At 38.9% G+C, this 14,292-nt stretch overlaps 1 protein-coding gene across 1 annotated transcript in view; it reads right to left on the bottom strand.

Moving 5' to 3' along the window:
• Positions 1–4,953, bottom strand: part of RFC1 (replication factor C subunit 1) — an 83,414-nt gene extending 78,461 nt beyond the window's left edge. The window contains exon 1 of the mRNA XM_029947267.1: positions 4,837–4,953. Within this exon, the coding sequence (XP_029803127.1) occupies positions 4,837–4,839 (3 nt within the window). The 5' untranslated portion in view covers positions 4,840–4,953. The remainder of the gene's footprint in view (positions 1–4,836) is intronic.
• Positions 4,954–14,292: the final 9,339 nt, after the last annotated feature.

Genomic DNA, 14,292 nt, shown 5'->3' with positions numbered 1-14,292 from the left:
CCCACATCGGGCTCTGTGCTGACAGCTCAAAGCCTGGAGCCTGCTTTGGATTCTGTGTCTCCCTCTCTCTCTGCCCTTCCCCTAGGTCATGTTCTTTCTCTGTGTCTCAATAATAAATAAACATTTTCTAAAAAATTTTTTTAAAAGATGAAGAAAACTTTTGCAATAAACACTCCTAAATCATGCAGAAGTACTTTCATAGTGACCTTTAGCTTTAGAAGGTCAAAGTACAAAAGCTGCTATATATTTACTTTGAAGTATAATCAAAAACTTCAAGTTACTTTTTTCCATGCTGATGAGCTCAATCAAAAAATAATTTATATTTGTCTATCAAAAATGCAAAAAGAAAGCAAATTATGTCACTGTTCACTTATCTTTGAAAGGTACAGGATTTTATGCAAAATAAGTATGGCAGTGCTCTATAGAGTAGTTGCCAAAATACTGTATCTTGGCTTTACTTTGAAAGTAACAAAGAAATACAGATATTCCTGATTAATATTTTTAAGTCAACCACCAAATCCAAACAAAGAAACTGAGTATCAACAAACTTCACAAAATCTGTCCAAATATAAGAATCTTTTATCCTGAAAAACATTAAGATACAAAATTACATATCTTACTAATATACCCAATGATCTAACTAGTAGCAGCACAGCAGAGACAAACTATGCAATGAAGTATTTAAAACTATATTAAGCCCTTATACTTTGAAAGCAACATGTTGTTGGAATGCTTTCCCCTGAGATCAGGAAAAAGATACAACCACTCCTACCACTTCTATTCAACACTGTGAAGATTCCAGCAAAAGCATTTAGGCAAAGAAAAAAGAGAGAGACAGAGAGATAAGGCATAGTAAAACTGTATTTACAGATGAAATTACCTTAAAAAAAGTCCTAAGGAATCCACTAAAAAACTATTAAAAACTACTAAGTGAATTCAGCAAGGGTGCAGAATACAGATCAATATACAAAAGTCAATTGTATTTTTACACTCTTGTAATGAACAATCCAAAATTGAAATTAAGTAAACAATTCCACTTACAATATCATCAAAAAGAACAAAATGCTTAGAAGTAAACTTAATACAAATGTAAAACCTATACTCTGAAAACTATAAAACACTGTTTAAAGAAATTAAAGATCTAAACAAATGGAAAGGTAGTCCATGTTCATGGATCAGAAGACATTCTCTTAAGAGGGCAACACTCACCCAAATGATCTACAGATTCAACATCATCACTATCCAATCACAGCTGATTCTAAAATTCATGTGGAAAGTCAAGGGACTCAGAACACACAAAACAATCTTGAAAAATAACAAAGTTAAAGACTCATACTTCCTGATTTCAAAACTAACCACAAAGTGGGGCAGGAGGGGCAGGGGCAGGGACTTACCACAAAACTACAGTGATAAAGACTATGTGTTACTGGCACTAAGACACATAGACAGAGAGATAGATAGATAGATAGGGGAAAATTACAGAGAATTCAAAAAAAAAATCACACTTATGGTCAAGAGGGCCAAGATGATAATTCAATGGGAAAAAAAAACTTTCTGCAAAGGCTGCAGAAACAACTATCCACATGCAAAAGAATAAACATGAACCCCTACCTCACAGCCTATACAAAAATTAGCCTGGGAGACGTGGGTGGTTCAGTTAGTTGAGCATATGACTCTTGATTTCAGCTCGGGTCATAATCTCAGGATCAAGCCCCATGTCAGGCTCTATGCTGAGCATGGAACCTATTTAAGATTCTCTCTCTCTCCCTCTCTGCCCCTCTCCCCCATTTGCTTTCTCTCTCTTCCTGTCTAAAATAAAAAATAAAAAACAAAACTTAAAAATTAACTCAAAATGGATCAAGGCTTAAAGGTAAGAGGTAAAACTCTCAGAAGAAGACAAGCCTAAATCTTCACGACCTTGGATTAGGCAATGGTTTCTCAGATATAATACCAAAAGCTCTGAGGAAGTAATGACTAAGGCTTGAATGATGAGAAAAAGGCAGATATGCAAAGAAGGATCTGAACAAGGAGATGAAATAGTAAGAAAAGCTGAGACAGAACCAGCATAATACATTCAAAAGAGAGGTAAGAAGGGGCTTATAGGCCAACTACTACTATATATGGCAAAAGCTACACTATAATAGGGTGACAGCACTAGTCCAGGAGGAGCATAGTAAACTACAATGTGAAGGGTAGCCCCTAAAATGGGGCATGAAGCAACTCAGATCTATTTAGACTTGACAGCTCTTCAAACAGGCGATCCTCGAGGTCTCAAGCATGTTTAATTCAACCTTATGCATATGTTCAATAAATTATACCAGGCAATGAATTATATATGCTGACTTCTTAAAAATGGCATCTCAGGTTTTATTCACATTATGAGCATGTAATTAAATTCTTATAGCAACTAAATTGTTTACATGGCTTCTTTTTTTTATTCTTTTTATCTTTAATTTTGTTTCAATTCCTTTAATAGACATTATGTTCACATGGTTCCAAATTCAAGAGTAAAAAAAGTCTGTGTCTCATCCTGCCTCTCAGACACATATTTCCTATCTTTGGAGGTAACAAATGTTATGTTAGTTTCTTCTGTATCCTTTCACACTTCAAACAAAAGTATACATATTCTTTTCTCTCTTTCTCTATATAATGTGAAACTTTACATATTGTCCTACACCTGTGTTTTTTACTAAATTATCTTGACAATTGTTTTGTATCAGGGCAAAGTTTTCTCTTTTTTAATGCTTGCAATTAGAAAATATTTAAGAAAAAAAATGTAGCTCCCAGGGCAAGAGTTGCAAACTTCTATGGAAGGGCTTCAGAAGATACGCAAATTCTCTTAAATGTTGTATATATGCCCATATGTATTTCTGTGGGCAGAAAATTTGCAAACCACACACCACATTATCAAAGGGAACTGTAACCCAAAGTTAAAAACTTCTGTACTACAATAGAACTTGTGCCCAGGTGTTCAATAAACCTACACTGAACAGAATTTTGGTCTGGGGTTTTGCTAATTGTTGTAATAGAGATAGAAAGACTAAATTAAATACCAATACAATCTGAAATTCTTATCTATGTTATGGAACCTTTCCCTTTAACAAAGAGCAAAACTGACCCATCTGACCTCTACTTCTTCTCTTAGAAGAGCTTTATTTCTCATCTGCATTGTGAACAAGAGTATTAAGATAGAAAAGAACCAAAATGTAAAGTACCTGAATGATCAAAAGTTGACTATACAAACCATTGTTCCCTATAACTGACATCAGAGGCATCTTTGATGCCCCTTAAACTTTGCAAGGACTCCACAGAGTCCTTCCTAAGAAGATGAGATCATTGGTAATCACATAGTAGTATAATACCTCTACATGCTAGGTGCCACAACAGAAGCTTTACATATATTATCCTGTTTAATCCTCAATATAATCACTTAAGACAGTTGTATTTTACCCCTTTCCACAGTTAAGAAAAACATAAGCTTAAATAAGTGAAAGTTAAGCTATTTACTTAACCAAATAAAATCCACCACCACAGAACTACTAAATGGCAGAGCAAGACTAAATTATTGCCTTACTCTTACCTTCAAGATTTCAAATGTCATCAACTTTCCACAGTCTATAGTGCCTTAAGTCCAATATGTAGTCATAATCATTTCAGGGAAGCAGTATAATGTAGTGGTCAGAAAAACACGAGATTCTAACTCTAGTTCTACCATTTCTTAGTTGTATGACAAACTGTTTAAACTCTAAAAGCCTCCTTCACCATGTGTAAAACTAGACTGCTGAGAGGCTTAAATGAGTAAAGGTATATAAAACCAACAGCTCACATATTGATATCTGGTACAAGGCAGCTATTATTTTGTACTTCTTTGAGTTAAAAAAAAATAAATAAAAACGAAGGCTGCAAGGTTTACCAATGTGGCATAAAAATTTTCCCTCCAGAATGCTGGTGTGACAAGTAAGCTTAAAAATAGTGGGGAAAATGTCTGATTATGAAGTAGATTCTGGCTTAGCAGAATATCAGAAATTGTCCTTTAATTAAAATATTTCAAACACATAGCTGTATCTATTTCCATAACCAGCATAAATGTCTGTTTTAATGGCTGCATAATCATTTCACGCTCAATCTATATGCTTTACGCAGAACTATACAGAGGTGTGATTTTATAAGATTATTTTTAACATCAGGAGATAAGTGATGACAGCTGTCAGATATATTACATGTCTTTACCTCCAGTGTTGTTGGGGTTTGGGGGTTTTTTCCCCTTGTAAACCGTGCTATACCCTTGACTTCTACCAACAAAATAAAGCATCCTCCCTCCCCCCTCGGTCTCAAACGGCTCTGTGGTGAGCGTTTCGTGGCGCTATTAATGACGAAAGTTCAAGGCCTAAGATAACTTACTCCTAAGGAAGGAAAGTTTGTTACATTCTTCTCCGCCTTGAACCAGAGCTGGAAATCAATGCTTTCGGCCGGACGCAAACAGAGTTTTCGGGCAACGCCAAAGAGGAAAACAACTTTATCGCTAATCCCCCAAATCACCTTCTTTACGCTTTTCCTTCCTCCCTTCCCCCAAGAGTAAAAAAAAAAAAAGTGAAAACTGCGGCGCAGCAGCAAAAGCCAGAAGGAGCTCAGCCTGCTGCCGAGAGCTGAAACCGCGTGGTCCCAGGAAAGCTATGCGACCAGTGCCGGATTTGTGGCCCCTACGGTGCCTTCGGTTCTCTCCGGAGTCCCCCACCGCCGTCCTCCCCCACCCTGCATTCCAAAAGTGCCCGGTCCACACCCAGCCTGCAAACTCTCCCCAGCCCCCGAGCCGCACAGCCTCCCCCAGAGACTCACCATCGCAGCCCACGGACTACGGCGCGGGCGGGCAGGCCGGTGGGCTGGGGAATCCGTTACCGGGACTCGGGATCCATTCGCGCCAACAACTTCTCCCGCGAAGTGGAAGGTGGTGGGGGCCGCGGCGCGCGCTGATGACGTCAGTAGGCGCGCAGCTTCACTTTGGCCCAGGCGGGAGGCGGGAGGTGCGACGTCGGCCCAGGTGACGCCTCGCGGACCCGCGGGCCTTTGCGATCGCGAGGAGGTACGGGATCGTGGTCCGCGCGCAGGTTTGCGCCTCGGGCTTTTAGTGGCAGTGCTGTAGTGGAGCTTTCGAGGTTGATCCACTAAGGCGGGCGAACCAGGTTTCTCCCGAGTACACGTCTGGAGGGTACACTGCCTTATACTAGCTTTCAAGTGTTCCAATTATCACCAACGATGAAAATAAATATTTCGGATGTATGTTTCGCACGTTACAACTAAATATCTATTCTGAAACAGGAATTTCACCAGAGTAGTTATCCTGATTTTCTTTTTAATGTTTGGCCCACCGAATTGGGGTGTTTGTCTGCTAAGTGGAAAATCACAGTTTGAAAACTGGGCTAAAAGACAATTCTAAGTGTTTATTTTTGATAGAGAAAGAGCGAACAGGGGAGAAGCAGAAGGAAAGAAAGAGACAGAGAATCCCATGCAGGTTCCACTCTGTCATGACGCTCAGACCCCAACACTGGATCAAACTCACCACCCTTGAGATCATGACCTGAGCAGAAATCAACAGTCTGACACTTAACCCATTGATTCACCCAGGCACCCCTAAAGGACAATTTCATATTGCATAATTCCAGAACAGAAGAGACTTCAGTAAAGTCATCTAGTCATCAACACCCACTCCATTTTATAAGTGAAAGAATATAAGGCCCAAACAAGCTAAAGGGTCCACACAAGGAATCTAGGTGTGGTGTCTAATGTACCAAACCTGCACCAAATTCCTCAGAGCAGGTGTGTGTGAAGCCACAGCATAACCAAAGTGCATCACAGAAAAACAATGATCCCAAAAGCTTTGGAGTAATTAGATTCCATACTAATAGATAAGCAATTGAATTCTGGAATAGAATGTGACATTTGCATACAATTTTAAGAGAAAACATGAGAGCAGTATCTCTAGGTTTGGCCCTAGACTTTCAGACCCTTTCCCACCCACTCAATGACTTTGAGGCCCTGCATTTTATCACACCAGTATCTCTACAAGGAAAGATAGCAAAACTTCTGGAATACAACAGAGGCTAAACATGGAGAGCTTGTATTTATCAAATGCCCAGTGTAATATGTGCCAGGCATGCAGATATGGACTGTCCTAGTTCAGCTCATCTAATACCCACCGTGACACTGGCTACTATTATTATCTGCAATTTACAGAGGAGTAAACTATTACTCATGAACAGGGCCTCGTTGCATCAGACCATCTGCAGTCAGTGTGGTAGCCTTCCCAGCCCCACCACATGCTATCAGCAAGTTACTATGCCTCAGTTTCCTCATTCATAAAATAAGAGACACACACATCTTTTTAAGTCAGCTATTATTATTATTACACACGGCTGGATATTATCAAAGGTGATAAATGTAAAAATGAACTTATGCACTCCATAATTTTTAAATGTTTTTTTTAATTTTTTTAATGTTTTATTTATTTTTGATACAGAGAGAGACAGAGCATGAGAGGGGGAGGGGCAGAGAGAGAAGGAGACACAGAACCGGAAGCAGGCTCCAGGCTCTGAGCTCGCAGTCAGCACAGAGCCTGACATGGGGCTCGAACCCACGAACGTGAGATCTGACCTGAGCTGAAGCCGGAGGCTTAACCGACTGAGCCACCCCGGGGCACCTTAAATGTTTATTTTTGAGAGAGAGATAGAGAAAAAAAAACAAGTGGAAGAGGGGCAGAGAGAGGAGGACAAAGGATCAGAAGCAGACTCCTCTTTGATAGCAGAGAACACAATGCTAGACTCAAACTCACAAACCACCATGAGATCATGACATGAGCCTAAGTTGGACACTTAGCCAACTGAGCCTCATAGGTGCCCCTTGCATGCCATAATTTGGCTTAGGGAAACACTTGATGGGGGAGGAGGGGAGTCATGAGAAACTGAAAAATCAGTAAAAACTATGAATTTACCCTCCATAAAAATGTACACAGCAGGCAGAGCACAAATTTTGTTTATAATCTCAGAGGGTGTAAACCAATTATTGCATTGCAAATAAGTAAATAAGGTATATATTCAAAGTTTTACATCTCTTATATTACTTTTAATTTTTGTATTTCTTTTTTAGCACTTGAAGCCTTCCCTGAATTTAGTGGAGACTTAATCAGAAGCCTGTAACTTCCAGAAAGATACTGAATCTGTTCAACTGTTTCCTTTAGGAACATTCACTTGGAAATATTCTATCTCAGAAGTGTACCAGATTAAAAATGACTGCATACGCTCTGATACTCCTCCCCTCGCCTGAGCTAAACTGTGTCTGATTTGACAGTTTCAGACGTAAGGTTTAAGAGGACTAGCTGCTCCTACCTTGATCTACTGAAACCTTGAGTTGCCATGTAAAGCAAGAGAAGGACCACCTGAACCCAGATTACAGCCATCTCCACGAGGTCCCTGCCTCGTAAGTGAAGCCATCTTGGACCCACCATACCAGCTGCTGGTGAAATTCTACTAAATAACTCCAACCAACACTATTAGAGCAGAAAAATCAGCTAATCAAAACTTGCCTAAATTCCCTGACAGTGGTGTGAGTGTAAGAAAATAATTTTTCTTTTAAGGTGGTAAGTCTCGGGGTAGTTTGTTGTGAAGTGATAAGTAGCCAGAACAGAAATATTGTGAAGAACCCAAAACATAACCATAAATAAGCACGAACAGAAGAGTCATGCTTATTTTCTCTGCTGGGATGGTTTTTACCGACGCATCATTCAACAAATATTTATTGACCATCAACAGTGTGTCAGCACTTTTTTATGTGCTTGCTGGGAACCCATAGTAAATAAGACAGTCCTAGCTTTCCTGAAGTTTATACCTTTGAGGAAAAGAGAAAAATAAATAAGTAGACAAAAATAAAGTCTGTATCTTCAGATAAGGGTAAGTGCTATACAGAAAAGAAAGCAGCCTTCTGAGATAGAGGGTGCCTGAGGAGGAGGGTGTGGAAGTGTTGTAAATAAGTGATTTAAGGAGGCATGGGGCTGGGGTGTGGATGTTGGGAAGGGGCCAGCAAGTATAAAGGCCCTGATGTGATTATAAGTTAAACATACCCAGAGAATGGCCAGAAAGCCAGTTTTATGACCGGGACAGAGTTAAGTGGAAGTGATAAGATATTAATTTGGGCAGAGGTGAGGGGAGAGATCCTCTAGAGCCTTAAGCACGAGCAAAAAATTTTAATTTTATTCTAAGTGTAATGGGAAGGCTTTATAAGGTTTTAAGCCATGAGATTGCTATGATCCCATCATTCTTATGCTTGGTATTTTATGACCAAAAAGAAAAAGAAAAAGATTACCATGTGTTTTATAGCAAAATATGCTACCCATTTGTTTTCCACGGCAGAGAAATCTGAAGCGTGCTAAAAAGATTACCAAATATGACGTTTTTAACTTGTCTATAGTGGCACAGCAATCTCTTATTATATTTGCTTCTCCACAATAACTGAATCTGGATTTTAACCCTTACTGGGCACACTCTATTAGAGCCCCTAGATTGAATTCGCTCCAGGCCAAAGTCCAACCTATGTGCACCTTGCATCCCTGTGGCCTCTCTTTGACAATGAGAATAAAATAGTAATAGCTCAATAACTACTTCCATGTCTCAGTATTAATTGAAAGACTATAATAATGCCTTTCCAGGAAATTAAGGATAGATCAAGAATACAACAAACTAAGCCGGCTGGTTTTTTGGATAGTTTTTCAGAGAGGCATAGAAAAGTTACTTATTGGTGATGTAAAACATTAGCTAACAAAGATTCCTGGCATGTTTTCTTAAAAGGACTTCCATCAAAAGTTTTTCCTCATGCTCTCTTTAGTTATTAGTTCAGTTCTTCTTTGTGTAACTATTTCTCAAACCAGCTGATGAATAAATAAGACTAATAATTCGTTCCAGGGGGCGCCTGGGTGGCTCAGTCAGTTGAGCAGCCAGCTTCAGCTCAGGTCATGATCTCACAGTTTGTGGGTTCGGGCCCCGCATCAGGCTCTGTGCTGACAGCTCAGAGCCTGGAACCTCCTTCAGATTCTATATCTCCCTCTCTCTTTCTCTCTCTGCCCCTCCCCTGATCACACTGTCTCTGTCTCTCAAAAATTAATAGAATGTTAAAAAAATTTTTTAACAAAAAAATAAAAAAATAAAAAGACTAACAATTCGTTCCAGAATGACATTGGTAACAGATAAAGCAATTGGATAAGCAGTGCAGTTTCCAGAATTAAGGGTTATCTATTAAAAGCGTAAAATATTTTTAAATAATGATTTGAGACCTAACACAGAGAAGACACACTTTTGAGGGATATATTATATATTAGACCTGATTATACCCAATGCTCACTGGCCTTGTTCCTCCTTTAAGAAAGGGCTTCAGGGAAAACTTTGTCAACAAAGTCAATTTTATGTGAAAGTCAAGGGTCTCTTTCCCTCCTCAACTTAGGGATATATCTCTAAATGAATAATTATTTCCATTCTGTGAAGAACCCTTTACCACAAAAGTTAGAATATTGACATTAACATCTTTATTGGTAGATTTCTAAACTTGTGAATGGTTGGTTTATGCATACAGTAATTGGCCCTCTTTCTATAACATATACAGAGAGGTAAATCATTGTCCTCCTGAAATGACTAAAACCTGGGCGTTAGCCAGAAAGTACATGATTTGAATTTTGATCATCCTTTATAATCTAACTACTACCATGTGTCAGTGGAAAACACTGTTCAATGTAAATTCTCAGTGTTAGTGCCACTGCCTTAGTTAACTTATCTGTATGATAGAAATAACTCTTTACTTGAAGTCTCTTTAAAATCCTTTTTAGGAGCACAATAACTACATTGTCTTTCACATGGACTTTTATAAGTCAACAGAAACCAATCGAATTGTCAGTGTGCAACAACAAATGTGACTTTCTGCCCTCTGGATAAATATTAGCATGTCCTGCTTTGTCAGGGTTTATTGGAACATATTTCTTATAGAAAACAGTCCATTAGGTAGCTTATCCTTTTCTGCATTTATGATGACTGCAGATCTAGCCTAGTGATGTTGACCTTGTAATCTATTTATGAGCATAATCATTGTCATAATCTGTCACCATGATAGCGCATATATTCTAATTTAGGAAATTAGGCACTATGTTATTTATCTTAATTCTTGGATGATATTCAATTAATCTTAATATGATTATACTTTGGTAATCTAAATTTATATAAACTTGCCTGATGATTTTTATAAACTGTAATTAATAAAAAGTTTCTCCCAAGTGTATCAGTGTCTTCACTTATGTTAGAAGAAACATTTATGGGGCACCTGGGTGGCTCAGTCAGTTGAGCAGCTGACTTCAGGTCATGATCTCACAGTTCGTGGGTTCAAGCCCCGCATCAGATTCTGTGCTGACAGCTCAGATCCTGGAGTCTGCTTTGGATTCTGTGTCTCCCTCTTTCTCTGCCTCTCCCTGGCTTGTGCTTTGTCTCTCTCTTTCTCAAAAATAAATAAACATCAAAATAATTATGAAAAAAAGGAAGAAACATTTACATTTAAAATAGTAAACTTAACAAAAAGCATATAACTTTTACTGTTGACATATACATTTTATTATAGTAATATAATCAAATATATTGTTTGGTTAAATAATATTGATATAACATACCAATATAATCAGATACATATACTGTATCTCAAGTTGTACATTAATTTCCTAACATATTCATTGGCAATTTTAAGAGTGTTTATAGACAGAGCAACAAGAATGCCAACAGCATTTTGTAATGATAATGAACCCTACCTTGGGCCTCATGCTGAGTGTGGAACATGCTTAAGACTCTCTCTCTATCTCAGGGCCACCTGGGTGGCTCAGGCAGTTGAGTGTCTGACTTCAGCTCAGGTCATGATCTCACAGTTCGTGGGTTAGAGCCCTGCGTCAGGCTCTGTGCTGACAGCTCAGAGCCTGGAGCCTGCTTCCGGTTCTGTGTCTCCCTCTCTTTCTGCCCCTCCCCTACTCATGTTCTGTCTCTCTCTGTCTCAGTAATTAATAAACATTAAAAAAAAAAAAGACTCTCATTCCCTCTCTCTTTCTCTCTTCTCTCCCCAACACATCATCCACACGCACATGTAAGCCATCAGCAAATTCTGCTGGCTCTACCTTCAAAATGTAAGCAGAACCCAACAAATATCATTCATCTCCCAGTACCATTCAGGTCTAAGCTACCGTCATGCCTCCCCTGGTTATCATCTCTTGACTGATTGCCCTAATTCTACTTTGTTCCGCCTACATTACAGTCTAAACACAGCATCCAGAGGGATTCTTTCCAAATGTAGGTTAGATTAGGTCACTCTGAGCTGAAAACTTTCCAGTGTTCCTCTTCTCAGTTAAGAATATAAGACAAGTTCCTCCCCATCCCCCTGTACCATGTGGTCCCATTATGTCTGTACTTACTGCCTCCTATTTGCAATCATTCCACTTCAGCCACAGCTCTTCATTATTTCTGGAAGGTTCCAGACATGAATCTGTTTCAAGGACTTTTCACTCACTACTCATTGTGTACCTGGAGTGCTCTTCCCCCGACAGCTGTATAGATCCCCCTCACAACTGCAAAGTCTGTACTCACAGTCAAAGATGACTAAGCACCAGCACCATGAGTGAGAGTTAGATCAGCAGAAACAACAAAAAACATATTTCAATTCCAGGTAATTAGCAATTCAAAATATAGAACAGCTGGGTATGAACTATCTTCCAACATAATCACAAAGCGTAACATTGTGTGTGTCGGACTTCAGTGTAGGAAACAGAAATGGTTCCAGATATTTCTTCCAGTAAAGGGTTTTGTTATTGTTGTTGTTGTTGTTGTTGTTGTTAGTTTAACAGGGAATTAATTTGGTACTTAGTACGTTGGAGGGGCAGGGGCTGAAGAAATGAAGCCAGACAGCATCACTAGACTTTTGGCTTTAAGATTACACTTACAGTGGTGCCTGGGTGGCTCAGTTGGTTAAGCATCTGACTTCAGCTCAGGTCATGATCTCACGTCCATGGGTTCAAGCCCCGCTTCAGGCTCTGTGCTGACAGCTCAGAGCCTGGAGCCTGCTTCCAATTCTGAGTCTCCCTCTCTCTCTCTGCCCCTCCCCTGCTCATGCTCTGTTTCTGTCTCAAAAATAAATAAAAAATTTAAAAAAAAGAAAAAAAAGATTACACTTAGAAACTACGACTGCTGTCACTGGTGTTACTGCCACTGCCACAGCCTCCCCCGCTCATGAACTTGGAGCCAGTCCAGGGAACATGTTGCTGGCTGCTATAGACACTCGTGATGCTAGAGGTGTTGCATCAGCTTCTACCACCTCTGTCTCCCTTCAACATGTTTAAAATTTTTTTAATTTTGAGAGACAGAGGTCAAGTGACGAAGAGCAGAGAAAGAGAGGGAGACACAGAATCCGAAGCAGGCTCCAGGCTCTGAACTGTCAGCACAGAGCTCGATGTGGGGCTTGAACCCACAAATCATGAGATCATGAGATCATGACCTAAGCTGAAATCAGACGCTTAACCAACTGAGCCAGCCAGGCACCCATCCTTTAAACATTTTATATGAAAATGATCCCCAATGTATAATTCTAAACCCAGCCAAACAATGAAACAAATGTGCGGTGAGCAATGTGCTTCACTAAAAGAGAGAAAACATAACCATAGTATATTACAATACTCAGCAATAAATAATATTTATGTAAAAATAATGTAAACCCTAACCATCAATTTAACCAAAAAGATATTTTTATACCAACAGGAGATGATAATATAAGAAAGCCAAATCTTCATCTACCATTTAGCAAACCAATAGTCTAAAATTAATGATTTGAAAGGTAGCAATACCTGAATATTATGCAAAGTATAAATATGGAGATGGACAAATTCTAGAAGAACAACAAAAGAGTGGAAAGAGAGGAAGGGAGCTTGGGGGAAATAATAACTTAATAAATAGGAAAATTGATTTTTAAAAGACCACACAAGGAAAACAAAACTATAAAAGTCCTAGAAAGAAAATATTAGAGGAGCTGCTCGGTGGCTCAGTTGGTTAGCATCTAACTTCACCTCAAGTCATGATCTCATGGCTCATGAGTCTGAGCCCCATATCAAGCTCTGTGCTACCAGCTCGGACCTGGAGCCGGCTTTGGAGTCTGTGTCTCCCCTCTTTCTGCCCCTCCCCTGCTCATGCTCTGTCTCTCTTGAAAGTAAATAAACATTTTTTTAATTTAAAAAATATACAAAAGAATATTATAATTTTAGTGGGGAAACTGTGTTCCTAGCCCAGAAACCCTAAAGGCAATGAAAAATAAATTTGCACAAAAATGAAAAACTTTTTCACACGTAGGTACATTAAAATAGCATTAAATAGGGGCACCTGGGTGGGCCAGTCAGTTGAGTATCCAGCTCTTGGTTTCAGCTCAGGTCATGATCTCATGGTTCATGAGTTAGAGACCCGCAACGGACTCCACACCAACAGTGCAGAGCCTGCTTGGAATTCCCTCTTTCCCTCTGTCTCTGCCTCTCCCTTCTCTCTCTCTCGCAAAATAAATAAATAAACCTTTTTAAAAATAGCACTAAATAATGTTCTGAAATTGATTGTATTGTTGGTTGCACAATCTGAACATACTGAAAACCATGGGGGTGTATACTTCTAATGGATAATTGCATGGTATGGGAACTCTATCTCAGTAAAGAGATTTTAGAAGAGCTGAAAAACGAAATGTAGAAAGAGAAAATTTGCAATATATGTATCAGACCAGAGATTTAATATATGTATATAATGATATAAATGATATAAAATATATAAAATGAACTCCTCCTAATTCATTAGAAAAAGGCAAAAAATAGGAAAGTTGTAAAAGGGAAATGAAAAGGCAACCCACAGGAGAGGAAATAAAAAGGGTCAATAAGAATGCAAGATTAGTAATCAGAGAAACCCAAATGAATACAAAAATGAAATGTTATCTTTTCCTTATCACACTGACAAAAAAGAAGGATTGGTAACGCTTAATATTGAGGAGAAGAAGGAAACTGACTCTCATGCACTAATAGTAGGAGCTTAAAAGCATCAATTGTCTTTCTGAAGGGCAGTGAAAATATCCATAAATATAGAAAATGGACACACCCCTTAACCCAGCAATTCCAGTTTTAGCAAGTTCTTATAGCTCTCACATATGCAAAATTATTATTTCAGGGTTGGTAATTGCTTAATTGTTTGTAATAGAAAAAAATGGGAAAAC

This window comes from Suricata suricatta, chromosome 1 (genome assembly GCF_006229205.1).
Source record: "Suricata suricatta isolate VVHF042 chromosome 1, meerkat_22Aug2017_6uvM2_HiC, whole genome shotgun sequence".
Classification (NCBI taxonomy): domain Eukaryota; kingdom Metazoa; phylum Chordata; class Mammalia; order Carnivora; family Herpestidae; genus Suricata; species Suricata suricatta.
The sequence above is the reverse complement of the archived record's forward strand: the minus strand, read 5'-3'. Positions and strand labels throughout refer to the sequence as shown.